Source organism: Dipodomys ordii, unplaced genomic scaffold (assembly GCF_000151885.1).
Source record: "Dipodomys ordii isolate 6190 unplaced genomic scaffold, Dord_2.0 Scaffold28, whole genome shotgun sequence".
NCBI classification, from domain to species: domain Eukaryota; kingdom Metazoa; phylum Chordata; class Mammalia; order Rodentia; family Heteromyidae; genus Dipodomys; species Dipodomys ordii.
In genome coordinates, this window is record NW_012267244.1 from 16,303,696 (window position 1) to 16,323,300 (window position 19,605).

At 39.1% G+C, this 19,605-nt stretch overlaps 1 protein-coding gene across 2 annotated transcripts in view; it reads right to left on the reverse strand.

Annotated features, from left to right (window-relative positions):
- Window positions 1-19,605, reverse strand: part of Mrps27 (mitochondrial ribosomal protein S27) — an 80,271-nt gene that overhangs the window by 6,615 nt on the left and 54,051 nt on the right. For both annotated transcript variants that reach the window (XM_013015933.1, XM_013015934.1), the window contains 6 exons: window positions 14,424-14,538; window positions 12,069-12,147; window positions 10,257-10,372; window positions 5,658-5,760; window positions 3,187-3,329; window positions 1,086-1,256 (listed from right to left, as the gene is read on the reverse strand). In XM_013015933.1, the coding sequence (XP_012871387.1) occupies window positions 1,086-1,256; window positions 3,187-3,329; window positions 5,658-5,760; window positions 10,257-10,372; window positions 12,069-12,147; window positions 14,424-14,538 (727 nt within the window). The remainder of the gene's footprint in view (window positions 1-1,085; window positions 1,257-3,186; window positions 3,330-5,657; window positions 5,761-10,256; window positions 10,373-12,068; window positions 12,148-14,423; window positions 14,539-19,605) is intronic.

Genomic DNA, 19,605 nt, shown 5'->3' on the forward strand with positions numbered 1-19,605 from the left:
TGTGAAGGGTAAACAAAGGAGGAGGCTGCAATGCTTGATAAGAAATGTACTCATTATCTTGCCCATGTAATTGTAACCCCTCTGTACAGTATGTTCACCAAAAAAAAAGAAATACTGGGAGAAATTAATGCTTAAGATTCAACAATGAGGAAGCAGTGCTATGGCTCAAGTGGTAGAGGGCTTGCCTTGAGCTAAAGAGCTGAGGGACAGCATTCAGGCCCATGACCGACAAATAAATAAATAAAAATTCGACAATGATCTCCCTTAAAACAAGGGGAAGAAGTTTCCCATAATGGTGTAACAGCATTATGACCTAGACTTAAATATAATAACCTAGCAAAACTTCTGTCTTTTACAACAGACAGGTCAGCTGGCACAGACGGGAATGCTTCCTGCTCTGTACACAGTTCCTATTCAGGCAGCACTTTGTTTCTTCTCTGCCTTCATGGACAAGAAACAAAGAAGGAGGCCATGGGTTTAAGCACTGCACATGGTTCTTCCTGACAATGATCACAAACTATTCTGGGATACATCATTGAAAGCGACCAAAGATGGCTTAAATGCCCAGGGCTGCTCTGGAAACCTGTATACATATTACATTCAGTCTAAGACAGTATTTCTAATGGATGGAGTAGACTGAACAAAGCTGCTCACAATGACTAATGAAGTATGTCTGCATCTTGCCTCTCCCTGCTGAAATGTGGCTCTGTCATATCTGCTAGGTTTCTGACCAAGTACATTCAGTATACTAGGGGAAAATGACCAGACATTTTACACCCAGAGTGGGAGTCAGTTATTGTTAGAGGAGGCAAGCTGTTATCCCCCTAGGAGGTGCATACCAGCAATGAGTGCCTTACTGAACCAAACTGTGACTGATGAGCTCAAGTGCAAAAAAGAAGCATAAAAATTCCATTGGTTCTCGTTAAGACCACTTCCTGTGTGAAGGAATAAAAACTGTTTTCTTTATGTCAGTTTCTAATGCTTTTGTGTGTGACATTGATGTATGAAAAGATTGCCGGTCGGTCACCACAGGAGAAGAACATGTTTATGCAAAGCTGAGAGAGACTGTGTTTGTATTGAGTCACCTTAAATCGTTCCAGGTACTGGGGAAGTTTGGACTCTTCAGGCTCCTCTAGATCCAGCTGCTCCACCAGGTTTACTGAGCCCTGGTTGTCTTCACCTTCTTGAGACTGTGTTTCTGAGGCCTGGTCGGCTGTAGAAGTCAGTGTTCTCAGAACTCTGTCCAGCACATCGAGCTGTGGGCAGAAGAGAGAGGACTGACACATCACGTGACCTCACAGCACTTAGTGAAGAGAGGCAGAGAAAGTGAAACAAAGGGGAGAAAAAGCATGAGATTTTTTTTTCTCTGATCATTGTAGGAAATAGCTGGGAGTGTAGCTCAGTGGTTGAGCCCTTGTCAAGCATGCATGAGGCCCCGGGTTCAATCCCTAATATGACTAGGAAAAAAAATAGCAACTTTTATTTTTTTGCGCATCAGATGTTATGGAAAACAGTACAAAACAAAGGGTATATAAAAACAAGCTGAGGGTTATTTGTATGAAAGAATCAGCACAATAGTATATTCGTGTTTGCTTTAGTTACCAGGTAGAATTGCTCTTCATAGGAATTAAATAAAGTACCTTCTCCTTTAGGTTTTCTTTGGAATCAGTTTGGAATTGGGACAAAGTGGGAAGACCACCACAGATCTCAAACCAGCAAAGACCATTGTGAAGCCTCCTTCAGAGACAGATCTGGGCTCAGAGAACTATTACACAAGCTGTGGACAGAGGCCCACAAGGCATTCATAAAATTCCTTTTAGTGTGCTGACTTCTGAGTCTTGCCCAAAAAGCAAATTAAAGAACTAAGTGGTTTTTTCCTCCCACTGCTTCCATCTTGGGGTACAGTGATCCCTCACCTATCCAAGGAGTTATGTTCCAGATACCCCCGGATAGGTGAAAATCTGCGAAAGAGCAGTGTTAGACAGTCACCCCTCGCTATATCGCAGTTCACTTATTGCTACTTTGTGGATTTTCACCTATGGGGGGGGAGGGGGAGGGGAAGGTGTCTCTGGAACACAGCTCCTGAAAGAGGTGAAAGATCACTATGTATTTCTTTTTTAAGCTTGCGATACAGTGAAGATGCAATAAGTGAACTGTGATATCACAAAGGATATCCATGGAAGGTCTATGGTCAGAGATAGGACAGAGATATCAGCAAGGCTATCATAAACATCTGCTCAGATATCCATTTAATTTTGCCCATATCATGTCAGGACAAAAATCTCAAAGCTACTCCAAGGCCTCATGCTACTTCTAATACATTCTACCCAAACTGGATGCAGAGCACATTCTTGCTGATACATTTAAGTTAGAATAAGAGAAATGTAAATATGGCTCAGATTGGAAGGAATATTTCTCTGGCAAAGAGTTTATATGTGATTTTGTGTCTGCTGTCACCAGTACTGACTACAATAGGCTTAAAATGAACTTATTTAGATATGTTTATTTCTTTTTTTCTTTCTTTCTTTCTTTTTTTTTTTGGTCCAGTCGTGGGGCCTGAACTCTGGGCCTGGGCGCTGTCCCTCAGCTCTTCAGCTCAAGGCTAGCGCTCTACTGCTTGAGCCACAGCGCCACTTCCGGCATTTTTTCTTTTTGCTTTATGTGGTGCTGAGGAATTGAACCCAGGGCCTCATACATGCAAGCGCGCTACCACTTAGCCACCTTCCCAGCCCAAGATATGTTTATTTCTATTGGAAGTATTTATTCCTTTGTTACAAAAGTCTGGCTAAGAATGTAATGACTCACTAGCCATTGGTAGAAGGTGCCAGTGTACACCTGGACCTGGATTTCATGACTGAAATGAAATTAAGGGTGAGCCTTAGTTCTCAGAGTCAAGGCTAAAGGAGTAAGTGGCTCCAGAGGGACCTTTCACCTTGGTAATCAGTCAAACATCATGGTTCAAGACAAAGAGCTATACATCAACATTACAGTAGTCTTATTTTCTAGTGTTTTTTTTTCAGTATTATTGAAAATGTGTTTTACTTTTCATTCCTTTTCAAATGGATTACTTATTCTGTGTAAAATACAAAAATCAAGGAAGGGGAAGACAAGGAGCAAATTCAAAACTCTATTTACGAAGAGGAACAAAGATATCTGAATGTCTTTGAGCTGAGGCTAGGGACCCACCGCTTCTGCACACAGCTTCAGGTCCTCCGGAGAGGCAGCCACCTTCTCCATCACTCGAAGGGCCCTGTCAAGGTAGCCAGGCTTCCACAGGAGAGGCATGTTATGGTACACATCCCGTAGCCCTCGCTGCAATTCCACCTTCCCTGGAGCCAGAAACAACAACGATGAATGTTCAGCCGTGTCTTTCTGCTATGGCTGAGACCAAGGACTTCAAGGTATAAGTGGATATCAGCTTCCCAGCTCTAGACCAGAGCAGGATCATTTTAGATCTGCACCAACAGCCTCATCTTGTCCAGTGGCCCAGAGGAGGAGGAGGAATGCATAGGAATCATCCTGTACATTTTCCAAGTGAGAAATAACATAAACCTTATCTTTCTCTTGAGTGTATGAATACCCAGGCTGAGAGAAATTTCCACAGGCTGACATATCTGCCTCTAAGGAGGATACCCTTAGAACACAAGTTAACGGAAATACTATTTTCAGGACCAAAAATCTTCCTCAGGAAAAGAAATCCTACAACTTTCCTACAGTAAAAACTTCATCAACTTCTGGTAACTTTCCTTTGCCAGGAAAATGTCTGACATTTTTTTTGAAAAGTGCTAAAGCACCCAGTCTACTGTCTTAATGAGGAAAAAATGTTTCCTTTCTCTTTTTCTTTGTTTGAGCTCATTGGTACTGTATTAATTTATAGCATTCTGGAGATCTTTTTGGGTTTCAGGACATGAACTTTCCCTTGGGGCTCTTCAAATGATCAACCAAAGCTTCAAGCTGCAGGTTTCCTGCAGGGACAGGAAACTGTCCCTGTGGTGGAGCAGGTCACCTTGAGCTGCCAGGTCTTAAATTTACCTCCACTTATCTTTTCTGGGAAGGAGGATTTGAGAAAGCTATAGCAGGATACAAACAGACAAAGCTTATCAGGCGACTGCTAATTTTAGACCTTTAAGATGCTTCAGGCTACTCAAAGTCTCATTCTGGCCACTGCTTATGGGTTGAATAAAGCTGCATAGCAGAACACAGAGAGCAAAGAGCTTCTCATCTGATGGGGACCAATCTCTGCTCATAAATAACCACAAAATACATTTTCCTAGACTTGCCAACTTCCTGAACATTCATGCAAATCGAAATGCAAATGAAAACACATTTAACTCAATACTAGAAGTAGGTGGCAAAGAAGGAAAAAGGGATTCTTTTTTTTTTTTTTTTTTGTCGGCCGTGGGGCTTGAACTCTGGGGAAAAAGGGATTCTTAAAGAGTTGTCACGACAGGTATGGTAGAACACATCTATAACCCCAGCACTAGGGAGGTGGAGGCAGTGGGAGGCCAGCAGGGGCTACATACTGAAATTCTATCTAAAAAGCCAGAAAAAAAGGTGCTCCATTTTTGTGCTAGTTTAACAGCCTGTCTGATTAACAGCCTGTCTGTTACTTTATATCAAAATCAGAATTCAAAATTGCCACACTATATTTTGTTGACAAAGGTCAATTTTAAAAGCTACTTAATGCTAGGCACTGGTGGGTCATGCTTGTCATCATAGCTACTCAGGAGGCTGAGATATGAGGATCACAATTTGAAGCCAGTCTGGGCAGAAACTTTTATCTCCAATTAAGCACTCAAAACCAGGAAGTGGTATGTGGCTCAAGTAGTCGAGTGCTAGTCATAAGCACAAAGAGGTTCATGGAAAGTGCCCAGGTTTGGAGTTCAAGCCCCACAACTGACCAAAAAAAAAAAACCAATCAATCATTTAACTCTTACACCATTGATGATTTTCATAGTGCAAAGGTAGGTGTGCAGAAACAATGAATTGTCAAGACAGGGTGATTTTCCCCAGAGGCCTAATCACTATGTAAGAGAGAGTGAAAGAATAACAGAATAGCATACATTTAATAAACTCTATTTGGAACACATTCCGTGCACATTTAGGTTAGACTCTAAAAACCCAGGTGCTAAGGCCTCTCCTCTGGACCTGTCTCATTGTCAAAGCAATCAGGACACTAAACTTAAGCTACCACCACACCACTCCGTACAGTTATTCTGGATTAATGGATGGCTCATACTTCTCTCAAATTTGTGCTCTCTGCTTTTCTCTTCCCTTACCTGAAAATAAAGTCAAAGACAAGTTCAGCCCAACTCTTCATTTCTTACCTCCTGGACTTTGGGTAGAAAAAGACAGAAAGATCTCTGTTAATAGTAGAAAAGACCTGGCTGGCTTTCTCTATAGTGTGCGGAATGTTCTTCCCTCTATTCCTTCCTCTTGGTAATTAAACTAAATCTTATCTTCAGCCACCTGTACCAGTTTTCACCTTGTCAGTGGAGAGGTAGGATGTTATGTCATAACTTTAAGGCCACTTAAAATTTTTATGTCTAAAATTGAAAGATGTAATTAGAACTTCACAAATCATAATTTTATCACAAAATAGGACTACAGCAAGTCTATCCATGAAGACTCATATTTATAAGAATCACTTAGCTTACCAAGAAGTGCATAGCCATATAACTGGGAACTTAACCCCACTGAGTTCTCTTGTTTTAGGCCAGGAAGTAACAAGGATGCACCAAAGTTCCTCTCCTCTTCCCACTGCAACAGAACATGCCAGACATGAGGGAAAAGAACTTGTTATAGCCTTAAGTAACAAAGTGTGTGTGGAGAGAGGGGGGGGATATGGGGGGAGAGATGGAGGAGAGAGAGAGGGAGAGGGAGAGGAGAGGAGAGGAAGGAGGAGAAAAGGGGAGGGGGAGGGAGAGGGGGAGGAGGCATTTATGAGCTGGGCACCAGTGGTTTGTGTCTGTAATCCTAGTTATTCAGGAGGCTGAGATCTGAGGATAGTGGTTCAAAGCCAGCCTGAGTAGAAAAGTCCCAGTGAGCCTCTTATCTCCAATTAACTACTCAAAAACCAGACGTAGAACTGTGGCTCAAAGTGGTAGAGGGCTAGCATTAAGCAAAAGAGCTCAGGGACAGTTCCCAGGTCCTGAGTTCAAGCCCCACAACTGAAAAAAAAAAGGCATTTATACTTCAAGAAAAACATATAACAGAAATACTGTACATATTTAATGGATTTCTAGAGTAAACGAGTACTTTTCATTTTCTTCTTTGTATTTTATTTTCTAAACTTCAGCAATACAAAGAGCTCCCTTTTCAATCAGAAAAAGAAAACAAAATGAATACAAAGAGTACACTCTGGATCCATACTACCTTGGGGGAATCAAAGAAGATTCCACATGCTGTCTGCTGTCTATTCAGTCACACTGCAATGCAGCAAGCTTTTAATTTTTCACAACTCAGTAATGGTAGGACTTTTCCTTCACAATGTTAAAATAAATACCACTATTAAGTTGCTTTAAGATAGATTTATACCTTTTAAAAACAAATTAGGCAACCAGAAACACTTAGTGATCATTTTTTTTCAACCCAGGATGCCAAATTATACTTCAATAAAATCAAAGCCTTTGAGCCATTAAAAAGGGTGGTGGGGAGTGGAGGGAGGAGGAAGTAACAGTAGAGATGAGAGGGCTCCTTGGAAACAGAGGGCCCAGGGGACAGCCCTGGCAAGCCCTCCCCCGCCCCACAACAGGAGCTGTGCTCTCTCTCCTCAGTGCCCAGTGAGCTCATGCTGGTAGGAGCCACAGCACTAGGTCTGGCTACTAAACAGAACACAGAGCCCCAGCAGCTCAGTTGCTGTACTCAGGCCAGGGAGGAGAGGAAGTAAAACAGGAACATAACTACAACTGCTGCTAGGTCTGAGTGAGGCACCCAGATGTTTACAGGTACCCCAACCTCTTAACTATGAACAGCACTGTGTAAAACAAGGGCCACTTCTTGGTGTTTTTCTAAACTTCTGAAAAAAGCAGATACCCTGGGAACTTCTAAAGCAGACAGGTAAAGGAAATGAGCTAGGAATTAAGGATCAAGTAATTTTACCCTCAAAAGTAAGCCGTTTTAGTCTTGGGAAGCTTTGATTTCCTCTACAGACAACCTGACAGACTCAGTGAATAACAAATAAGGAAGCCTGAGGTTCGTTGTTGTTGTTATTGTTTTCTGATAGGGAAAATACAAGCTAAGCATTTGCATACACTAGAGCCAAGCAAGCAGCAGAGCACATAAGCCACAGCTATCCTTGACATGCTTGGAATCAAATGGGTAGGGGTGGAGACTGAAACAATATGGCTAACTATCCATAATCAAAAAGTCTGTAATGCTCCAAAATTTGAAACTGTCTGAGCACATGATGCCACACATAGAAAATTCTATACCACGAAAACATTGGCTCTTGCACAAAATTACAAAAAACCTTATATAAAATTACAGTTAGACTATGTGGATGAGGTGTATAAAAAACCTTAGCATGTGCTTAGACTTGAGTTCTACGAAAAAGTAACTAACTCATTATGTATGTACAATTAATAAAAAGCTAACATCTAGCATTTCTGGTCCCTAGCATTTCAAATAGACATTCAACCCACATAGATGAATTCAGCTGCTACTGCAAGCCCTTATCCACCCCCATTCCCTTCTCCTGTCAGACATCTCAAGCATTATCTATGTGCTGTCTCCTTTCTGTACCTCTAATTCATTCCTTAATCCTCTTCAATTTTGTTTCCTGCCCTGTTATTCTATGAAGCCACAGGTTATAACCTTCTACTTCCGTGTCACAAAATTCAATGAACTTTCTTCTCTACTCTCTCAGATCATTTTTTTCCCATGAATTGTGGATTCAATGCATTCCTGCTTTTTCATCTTCTTACTTACTGAATTTTTAGTTAACACAATATTTGTATATATTTATGGGGTACAGCATAATTATTTAATGTGTTATATAAATTAATCTCCAAAATCATATCCCTAATTCACATCTCTCCATTAAGTCTCCACTTCTCCCTTGAAATATTTTTCTTAGTCTCTTGACTGTTTCAAAAGTATCTCAAATTACAACATGTTCAGAGGCAAATTAATGATTTTCTTCATTAATCCACTCTTTTCCCAGAGTTCCCTTAGTGAACATATGGCGCCCCCTTCAGTTCAGATGAGTCAGGAACTGGGAATTTGCCTCCTCAAATCTTGCTTCTCATCCCTTTATTTACTTCCCCAAAAGTCTGGTGGGCCATTGCTGGGCCAGACTTCTGCTCAGACTTCACAGGAATCTCTAACTGGTCTGGCCACAGTTGGCCTTTTGCTCTGATCTCTTATCAACATTATATCCTGGGGGGTGGGGGGTGGGGGAGATCTTTTCAAAACACAGCTCTGATCATGATACTCTGGTTTAAAATTTTCCAGTGGCTCCTCACTATTTTTAGGATGAGGAGAAATGGCCTAGCTTGGTCTATGTTCTTCAATTTTCATCATCTAAGGCCTCCTGTTGTAGACACGATCACCTTTCCTCACCCTCTTTGTTTGTTTGAGACAGTCTCACTATGTTGCCCAGGCTGTCCCTGAACTCCTGGACTCAAACAATCTCTGTGCCTCAGTCTCCCCACTAGTAGGGAGACACACACCACTGTGCCTGGCTTCCTTCAGCCCCTTTGTGCTTCCCATGTTCTTTCTGCCACAGGAAGTTGGAACATCTTATTATGTTCTTTTGGACTGTTCCTCCCTTCTTCCACTAGTTGATGACCATTCATCTTTCAAATATTAACCCAAGAAATACTCTTTAAGGAAACTCTTCCTAACCAATTCAAGTTGAAAATACAAATACCAACTTCCTATAATACAGTTGTCATAGAATTTTTTCCAGTAGTGCTCATTATGGTCATCATTTTGTAGCTAAATGTTTCTTTTCAAATTTCAGGAAATGCTTGCTCACAATGCTTTGTATAACTAGTACTTGGCAATGTATGGAATGGATAGGTGCTCAGTATTTATTGTAGGACTTAAAAACAAACCTGGCATACCTCATAGGCTATGACATTTATCTAAATAAGGCATAACATTATCACTTCTTTAGAATGTGGGCTGCTTAGATAATCTTTTCAGTTCCTATCCAAACTGAGATTTTCTGATGTTACATTTGAGGATAAAAGCAGACTGTAGAGCCAGACTGCTTGCATCTCCTACCTGCTGGTGGTTATTCTGTACCATCTCTATCCTGAACCTTGTTGGCATGGAGTTATTGTGAAGATTAAAGGCATTCATTCATTTATAATACCAAGAGCACAGTTTGGTATAAAGAACCATGACTGTTGCTACTACTTATTTGTTATTCTTAGACTAGCAATAACAATGACTAAAACATTCTAACTTCAGAAGTGAAATAAAAAAACTTGGCATTCTGGATCTCTGTATACCTGGCCTAGAGCAATGTTGGGAAAATACTTACACTAAGTAAATTATATTTGCTACCTAGATCACAGTCAAAGTTAACTGCCCACAAGTTGACTCTTTGATATACATGTCCCTGTCAGGTGAGTGCTTAATTGTTAGCAACAATCCACTTCTGAATGTCTGAGGTCACTCAGACTAGTGCCAAGTTTCAAAGTATACACATGGACTGAGAGTATACTTCAGTGGTAGAGCAGTTACCTAGCATGAATTAGGCCCTAGAGTTAAGTCCAGGTCCAAAAAACAAAACCAAACAAAAGTTGGGTACTGGTGGATTATACCTGTAGCTTTAGCTACTAAGGAGTGATCTGAGGATTACTGTTTAAAGCTAGTCCACGCAGGAAAGTCTGTGAGACTCTTATCTCCAATTAACCACCCACCCAAAAGCTGAAAGTGGACGTGTGGTTTAAGGGGTAGAGTTCTAGACTCAAGCAAAAAAGCTCAGGGACAGTGCCTACACTCTGAGTTCAAGACTCAGAACTGATACAAAAAAAAACCAAAAACAGCCTTCAAAACAAACATGTACAGGGGCTTTCACTTGAGATTCTTTCAAGTAGAGAAACATCCAGTTCTACTTTGCTAAAAAAAACCCACAAAACTAAAATGTACAAAATGAGGACTCATTTCTAATTTTTCACGGCCACAGAGCTGTATTTTAGTATTCTTTTCCAGACTGAGAGCAGAGACACCCCCACCCAACTGAGCAGCCACTGCTTGCTCTCCATTCACGCTCTCAGGACTGCTTATGGCAGATCACTTACACTGAAGTCCGTCTTCTTTGACAGGCAATGGTATAAAACGTAGAGGGAGAGCAGCTGGGTGGAAGGCACTTCAAAGGCTTCTTGCAGCATGATCTCAAAAACCACAGATAAAGCATCTGGTAAGAAGATGAAAATGAAAACAGAGGAAATCAGCTGTAGGTAACACCAGATTTCTAACTGCCAAGTATTCATGAAAAGCAGAACAATGCATAAAAATTAGCAGAATTAAACAGTTAAAAGAAAAAGTGGACTTGGTTCCTACTTCTTTTATAATGTAGGTCTTTCCCACACCTCTATTGGACACACTGTAATGTACTAAATCAGGTGCTATTTCATTGATATAGTTAGTATTCATGGATACTAAAAAACAAAAACACTTTGTCTTGGCTCCTACTATCTTTTTCTTAATGCTAACAGACTACCTGCCTTATCTGCTTCTAAAGAATTTTAAACAATCCAACAAGATGATACATATGAAAATGCCTCACAAATCGGGAAGCTTACTAAAGGCACCGTGTCCATCAGCTAAGTGCTAGGGCATACAGAAAGGAGGCGTATCATTTTCATGGTCACCCTGGCACGCAGAGCAGAGGCTGGCTGTCTCCTCATTCTCTGCTCTAGTGCCTCCCTGTTGAGGCAGAAGAGGAAAAAGGTCAGAGGACATTCAAATCCCAGGTATTCTTTCAAAGATAGAAAACAAATGAGTATAACAGGGACAACCAGACTGGGTTCAAAGGACTTGAAAGAAGGAAAAGGAAAAGGTTTATTTATAAATTATAAGCTCTAGATCACAACATAAAATGTAGGCTGTTCATCACCACATGAATGCTGGGAGAGCAGGACTTGAACTTTGATACTCTACAACCTAGATGAAAGTTAAAAAAAAAAGTTCAAATAATTTCCTGTCCTTAGATGGGAAGTGAAAGTGGATGTTAATTATCAGTTTGAAACATAATGCCTGCACATAGTACAAACACAAGAAATGCTTTCAACTGAGTTCTTCTGTTCACTTTGCATATATTTATAATTATAAAAGAGTTAGCATGATTTGCAGCTGTTCCTAGCCAGCTGGTTCCTAGCCATGTGTTCTCCTGGTCCTGAAGGAGGCCAAAGGCATCATTTTTGACATTCTTCCTACAAATAGGGAAACTGAGATAGACAGGCAGACAGGAAGTTATCAAGGAAATCCAGTAAAACAAAAACCTGGTAGAGATTTTCTTTTAAATAAACAAACCAATAATATTTTAAAAGAACACAAGGCTAAAAACCTGTTTTTTTTAAAAAAAAAAAAAACAACCAAGTTCTGCCAAATGTTCATTACAGAATCCAAAATGACTTGTGAAAACTTTTTTAATTTACTTAATCCTTTATTTATATCTTGCATTTCAATCAGCTTGCATAGATGATAATTTTTGTATAGATGATAAAATCTTTATTAAAGTATTTCTGACTGAAAAAGTGATATAAAAATATTAAGAAATTAAAAAGAAGCTGGGCACTGGTGGCTCATGCCTGTAATCCTAGCTATTCAGGAGGCTGAGATATGAGGATCGTGGTTCAAAGCCAGCCTGGACAGGAAAGTCCATGAGAATTATCTCTAAATAGTCACCAAAAAACTGGAAGTAATAGAGCACTAGCCTTGAGATGAAGAGCTGAGAGACAGTGCCCAGGCCCAGAGTTCAGGCCCATGACCAAAAAAAAATTACAATATTTATATTTATATATAAATACTTATATTTATATATATATTATACACTCCCCTTTGGGGGCTGAAGCCACTCTAATAAAGAGCTGAGTCTTTTGTTTTCTTACCTTTGTAATTTTCTTTCTTTATGAAAGAATCTATCAGTAAATTGAATGTAAAGTTATCTGGAAAAATTCCATACTGAACCTGTAATAAAAATGAAGATAAAAGGAAAAATAGAAGAAAAACACATCTACTTTGATTCAGTCTGAAACACATACCTATATGTATTATTCAGGATAAAACTCACCACCACTGGCTTTAATCTATGTGGCTATCATTTTACAGCATCTGTGACAGTGAAATAGAAGCTGTGACTCATAAGGTTTGGGAATTGGAACTGTTGGTCAAGGCGAGAAAATCATGAGTGGGAGTCTCACATATAACAATTGATGTGAAAAATAAAGCTCAATACTAATACCTCATCACAGTTGAAAACAAGATTAAAAAACACAAACAAAACCAAGAACACCAACAAATCAATAATCCCCCCACTGGTTCATGATTCTTTTTATAAGGTGTAACTGACAAGGCAAAACTGGGTTCTCAGTTTCGAGAAAGCACACATTTGAATAGCATTTTCTCATGCTGGCTTTTAAAGACTTCATAAATATAAGAACAGCTATGTCTTCCTAGCCACACTCCTAGGATACTGTGTTTACAAGCAGCTGAGTATGTGACAACTCAGATAGAAATTTTAAGAATAAATGTGGATGCTCAGAATTTTCTAGGAGTGCTTAACCCTAGTGTCTTAACCTTCCTGTCCACAGAATCAGAATCTAAAACTGGATATGGACATGAGTTTCTTCTTATGCGATTTTCATGTACATACATTTCTCAAAGTAGTCATTTAAACCAGAAAGAATCCCTAGGTAAAGGGTAAAACAAAAGCATCTTGGGATAATAAATCATTAAAGTTGAAAGGGACCTTAGAAATCAACTGGTTTTTGATTCCTATCCCTTACCATAAACTAAAATCAAGTGGGAACTTCAAATGATAATACTAAGAAGCAGACTACAGTAGTTTTTTTAAAGGGCAAAATCCATAAATATACAACATTGAGAATGAGTTCTAATGTAAGGCATGGGCTTTGGGTGATACATTATGTTAGTGCAAGTTCATTAATTCTAAGAGATGAGTCATTCCAGCGGTGTGATGTTGGTTATGGAGGAGGCTATGTATGTACTGGGGCAGGACATATTGGGAAATCTCTTTCCACTCAGTTCTTTGGTAAACCTGAAATGGACCTAAAATACTAGAATTTATTTTAAAAAGCAGAAAACCCACAAGAACAATTAGAGTCTGAAGGATAGAGACAAGCATCTGTTAATTTTTTAAAACCTTCCTGAGTGACTAATGGGCAGCCAGAGTTGAAAATCAGTATAAACCACTTAAGTTGGAGTTGGAAAAATGAAGACCTAGAATGAAAAAATTATTTGCTGAAGTTCTGCCATTATGTTGGCTATCCCAGGTCTGCGGCCTTGCTCAGTTTCTTACCACATCCCTTACTCAGTCCCCCTTCGCACACCTTGTACTCCAGGAATGAGGGAAACATGTTATTGTTCAAGCATGCATCTTTTGCTAACTAGCTTAAAAGGAACCTCACATCTTTTTTTGGTTCTTTTTTCCCAACTGGACTTTTTCATCTCAACTTTCTTTGGACAGGTATTCTTGTGTAGTACTTTTATTTACCTAATATTAGTCTTCTCACTCAATCTGCTTATCAGCCCTATTAATTGTCAGCTTCTTGAGTGCAAGAACGGGCTATTGCTCAATTTTTTATCTATTACCTATTCAATATCTCACACATAAATTGGGTCAAATGTATGCTATACTGAAGTAGGCCCAAATCATGGGAATGAAAATCACTCCTCATAGGGGTGACCCAAATGTAAAATCAATACTATGTTTGAGCTTTAAATTTCAAGGTCCAGACACATTATTGTACATTTTGGTAAAAATATCGCTAAAATACTTTTGTTGTTCAAATAATTGTTTAGTTTGAGATTGAACCAACAATACTTTATACTTTTATTTTGATCCCGATTCTAGGAGTGTAAGGCAAACAGCCAGAACTTAATGACAGAATGAATTACCTAGGAATACTGTCTCTAAAATTTGGCCAGCTTTTTCCTCTCTTAGGCTTTGTCAAAGGAAACCAGGCAAACAAAATCCCAGATTTGGGGATAAAGAATGAATAATCACCAGTTCAGAATTCTTCTGATTGAACTACCTTTTACATTTACCCCACCTTTCCTGGGTCTGCTTGGAAAATAAACAGCCACAGGAATCATACTCAGCCTGATCTGAGGGCAAATAATTTAAAAAGTGATTTCTAGTCCTTAAAAAAAAAAAGCTGTACTGTAATATGTACAAATAGTACATTGTCTAAATTGGGGACACATCCCAGGAAACCACTCACCTTGTTGACAAGGGTATATAAGGCTTTGTCTTGTGCACCATACTTTAGACACTGCCTAATCCAGGTGTGGACAGTCCAGTCTTTTAGGTACCAGCAGTTGGGACTGTGTCGAAATCTAAATAAAACACAAAAGTGGTGTTATCACTTAAATGTCAATGTTAAACACAACTATTAGCAGGCCCTCATCGCAAACATATATTGAACATAGTCACTGTGACCAAAAGTCATGAAGGTCAACAACTAATAAACCTTAGAGGTTAAAACTCATTAAAGTTTATTTTTATTTATTCATTTTTTTGGGTCCGGTAGTGGGCCCTGAACTCTGGGCCTGGGCGCTGTCCCTCAGCTCTTCAGCTCAAGGCTAGCACTCTACCACTTGAGACATAGCGCCACTTCCGGCTTTTTTCTTCTTGCTTATGTGGTGCTGAGGAATCGAACCCAGGGCCTCATGCATGCAAGGCAAGTGCTCTGCCACTGAGCCAACTTCCCAGCCCTAACTTTAAGTTTGAAATGTGAAAGAGGAGGCAAAATCATAAGGAGATTACAAAAAAAGAAAAACTCCTCATTCAATTCCCCTTGCTTCACTATCTTGTTGTAATATAAGGTTTAAATGAATAATTGAGAAAATGCTAACGATGACATTATGTAAACATGTATTGTATTAGAAGGGAGATATGAAGTTGAACTACTACTGCAGAAATAAAACAAATCATGAAGACAAGAAAAGAAAAATAGAACAGAATAGCAACTCTAGAAGGAATTCAGCTTTGAGTAACACTGACATTGTTTATGGCACTTAAAAGACTGGTATACTCTTTAATGACTTGAAAGAAGAAAAAAATTAAAAGTAAAGCAAATTTCACGTTCACCTGTCCAGACCCACGATTCTATTCCTTATGGCTTAAGGCTTCAGTCCTTAACTTCTTGCTTCCAACAGTGCCCCATATGGCACTTAAAGGTCCTACATACATGTACCTACAGAAAGAGTAATCCCACACAAAGAATGTACTTGGAAAAGAATCCAAGTGCTGGTATGTTGAGTCCATTTTGCTAACACCTGGGTGGAAGCTGCTGCCCCTGTTTTCCATGAAAAAAGAGGAAGCTGAAGTGGAGACAGGGCTGTAAGGAGGGTTTTACAAAGGGCTTCGACAACCCTCTTCTTGTTTATTGGTTCTGATTAGAAGGGATCCTCAGATAGTATGTATGATGTCAGCTAAAGTCCCTGCATTTTCTTTAATCATGGAGGAAGTAGGCCATTTTCTGAGCCCCACAAAAGATTAAACAGGAAAAAGGTTAAAGAGAAAAATGTGGAGCTAAAGAATTTTGTGCTATATTTAAGAGTTGAAGACAGGCTAATACTAGCATTTTTTGAGGCTGATTATTCAATCTGCCACCTGCTATTTCCTGCCATCTGCTATTGGGACAGTTTCTTTCAGAATAAATGCCAAAGTAAATCTGAGGAAAGGAGAGAAAGTGAGAAAATAGTATTTAATTTAGCTATTAGTGCTCTGGTGGGGTATTTGCTGAAAATACTATCTGAAGTTTTATAAACTTGGGGCTATCTAGCTTTTTGTTGTACTTTTTTCTTTTGTTTTCCTCTTTGATTCTTTTCAGGCTGGCCTTCAGCTTTTGCTCCTTCTGACTTAACTTTCTGAGTGCTGGGATAATGAGCATGTGTCATCATGCCTGACTTCTCTATATTTACTGTTTTAATATCTTAGGTTTGGCTGGAAAAATGTCTCTTTCACTCTAACTTCCCCCATAGAATTAATTTTTTTTAAATCAGAAATTTTAAAATTCAGAAAATTTTAAATTAAAAAAATTTTAAATGTGAAATTAAGTTCCAGATAAGTGTCAACTGGCCAGAAGAAGGTAATGTACAGGAGGTACTTCAGATTCTTGTTTACTGATATCCTTTCCATATGAGTCAAATAATACATACCTTTTAGTGTTCCATGAGTTCTTTCACATTTTAAAATAAACAGTGGAGCTATTTGAGCCCCTTTCTTTGCTACTGAACAATTTTTTAGATTTAAAGTATGAAGGATAATTAGAAGATGTTCTTCTTATATTTATTTATTTTTGTGATGCTGAAGATTGAACCCAGGGTCTTTTGCATGTTAGGCTAACACTGTACCATTGTGCTATATCACTGCTTACCTTCTACTAATTTTTTGAATGCCAAGTATCAGCTCCATGACAGTGTTACTTCCTCCTAAGCTGCCAACTCCCCGTAAGTGTGGCAACTACAGGATTCTTTAGTGTCTGACACAATTCTTGGCCCATGTAGATTACAGCAGATCAAAATAGAGTGTCAGTCAACATTAACTACATACATAATATCATTAACATTTGTGGTAAGAATGTTATATACCATTACAAAAACAGCACACATACGTTTAACAATATGAGATGGGTATGGTTTTCTAAGAGAATTGCCAGATGCTTAAGGATTTTGGGTTGTACTGATGATTAGGTTTAGTCTCCTTAAAATTTTAAAAGAAGCACAAATGCCAATTTTCACATTTACCCAAGCATACTTTAAACCTAACTACACTTACTTATTTAGTTATTATTAATTTATTTGTGGTGTTGTGACTGGAACCACACAATCTGTTCGAATCTGCATTTTAAACTTAATCTTTTGCCTTAAAATGTCTCCACTGACCACTGAAATTTTACTTTTTTAAACATTGTCTTTAAGCCATATCTATGAACAGTTCTCCTTGAGAAAGAGAAAAAAAAATTATTTGGATGGGTATGGTCATGTATATGATTTCCTCATATTTGTTATTTGAAGAATAACAAAGATTGGCAGTAATGACCTGCCTATAAACTTTTGAAACTCAAAAGTGATTTGAAAGCATTTAATAATATTCTAAGGCTAACTTCAACCCATGGAAGAGCAGAAAAGTCTGTTCCTCTCAACCATCTTCTCACACTTTATTTTTTAGAAATCTGAAAGGAATATTACTCAAGACCTCTCATATCTAATATAACCATTTGTGTCCAGCATCCCTGAGAGGTTAGTCAAGAGACTCACAGGTCTTTAGTAAGTCTATTCTCTATACCAGGGTGAGTGAGATGTGGCTACAATGCTATGACCTCTGTTCTCTTTGTCCTAACAGTTATAGGTATAAAAAACATCTAGGGCATTTTCAATGAACTGTCAATATTGTAGCATTTTAGGAATGACAGTGAAGCGTATGTATATTATAAAATACACTGCCCCAAAAAGTATCCCTATTGTTTTTCAGCCAGATAGCTAGTTAACTCCTCTTTAAGCTCCCATCAATGATATAAAGAGAAATTAGTGTCAATTTATATGATAAACTATATGCAACATAAACAAGTCAAAACAGTGGATCAGTACAGGTTCAATTTTGGATGGTGAGTATAATAGAGATCTCTTAGTCAATGACTAAGGGATAAAGCAGTTTGCACAGGTAAACATGGGCCCTTTTTAGAACTCCACTAACTAATGTGAAGGCAGGTAAGGCTCTGGAATGGGTCTTTGCCTAGATCATTCTGTAGATTGTTGGCCTGCAGAGCACTCTCCCTTTCAACAAAGATAAAGGCAAGGGGAGAAGAACACAAGCAACACATTGATTTTCCAATTTGCTTGCAAATAGACTAACTTTTGTTCTTGCCTGCTCTGACCACCAGCTTGGCAGATTACAGCCAGCCACTGGGGGAGTCCCCTCAGCACCCCATGCCATCAGCTGCTTGTACACCTCACAGAGGCTTTATTATTGCCTAAGTCAGCAGGCTGCCAAGACAGGCAAACCCTTTGAGTATGGAAAAGATATACAAATACAACCCAAATAACCCAACAATATTGTGGTTCATGAAGGCAAGAGACACAGAATTTTCAACTGTGGGTAAATTCTCAATTCTAAGGACCTGTGTGTTTCTTGGAGGAAACAAAGACACAAAGGGGAGAGAGAGAGAAGAAACGTACCTTCTGGCTCTACCACTTCTTCTAAAAGTTGATACTCCTGACAGAAGAGATTTTATCCCTAGTTTTTGAAGCTTGCCTAGGAGACCAAATCATACCAACAAATGGCAGGAACTAAGAAGCTTCCTCTCTTCCCAACTCAAGCCACACTCAGAAATGTTCAGAGTGCAGGACCATACTGCTTTTTGCCAAAGACTGATGTCACTAAGAAGAAAGGAGAGCAGAGCTGCAGGCTGCAGGCTGCAAAACATAGTAGCAAAAGCCTTGGATGTTTTAAAGATGTCTTAGCAGGGAGGAGAGGACATTAAAAAAAAAATCAAGAGTAAAACAAAAAACACCAGAGACTGTGATGATTTTTTTAAAAAATAAAAGCTTTCTTCTTGGGATTAAAATTAAGGTTTTGTTATTGTTGAATGGCTTAAGTGGCAATGCTCATCAGCTTTTAGGATCACAAATAAAAATGCTCCAGGCTGAGCAGGCCTTGTGTACAAATGTCAATACCTGAAGCCTGGAGATCCTCCGCTTAGCTGCAGTACTGGTTCTTGCACATGAGTGAGCAAGCTTTCCACACTGTTTACCTGATTATGAGAGCCACCCAGTTTACCATACGCACATAGCTTTCCCATTTCCCTAGTGGATTCTGTAGCCTGTGGCAACAGACTTTCCAGATGGGTCCCCTGCCACTGAGCTGGGTGGACATGGAGAATGGAGAGGGTAAAGAAAGAAGCAAAGAGGCTGAGAGTAAAGAAAGAAGGAAACGGTTACCAAGAAGAAACTGCAGTTGTTCTACAGCTTAGAGTATGGACTGCAGAGCTTATCCACAAATCAAAGATTGCCATTATTAAAAGGGCTAAGTGCTTCCCTGAGCCAAGAAACAAGAGTGATCAAATGACAGAATGTGATTCAACTGCTACTATCTGCTTTCTCATTCTGATAAAAAATCACAAAGAGAATTACTACCAATTTCATCCTTCTGGAATTTCTGCTTTCAGAAATTATTAGTGTCTGAACTCACAATTACTAGTTATCTCCATCTACCACAAATAAAACAAAAAGCATTACCATCATAAAAATCTCTTTGATGCTTGACATCCTAGATTCTCAATGAGGAATTTCAGTTAGTGTTAACTTGCAATAAATATATATTGAGTATATGTTAAATAAATGTGCTATATGTAAGCACCTTCTTCCATTCCATCACCAAGAAAAAGCCAGTCAGGTCTT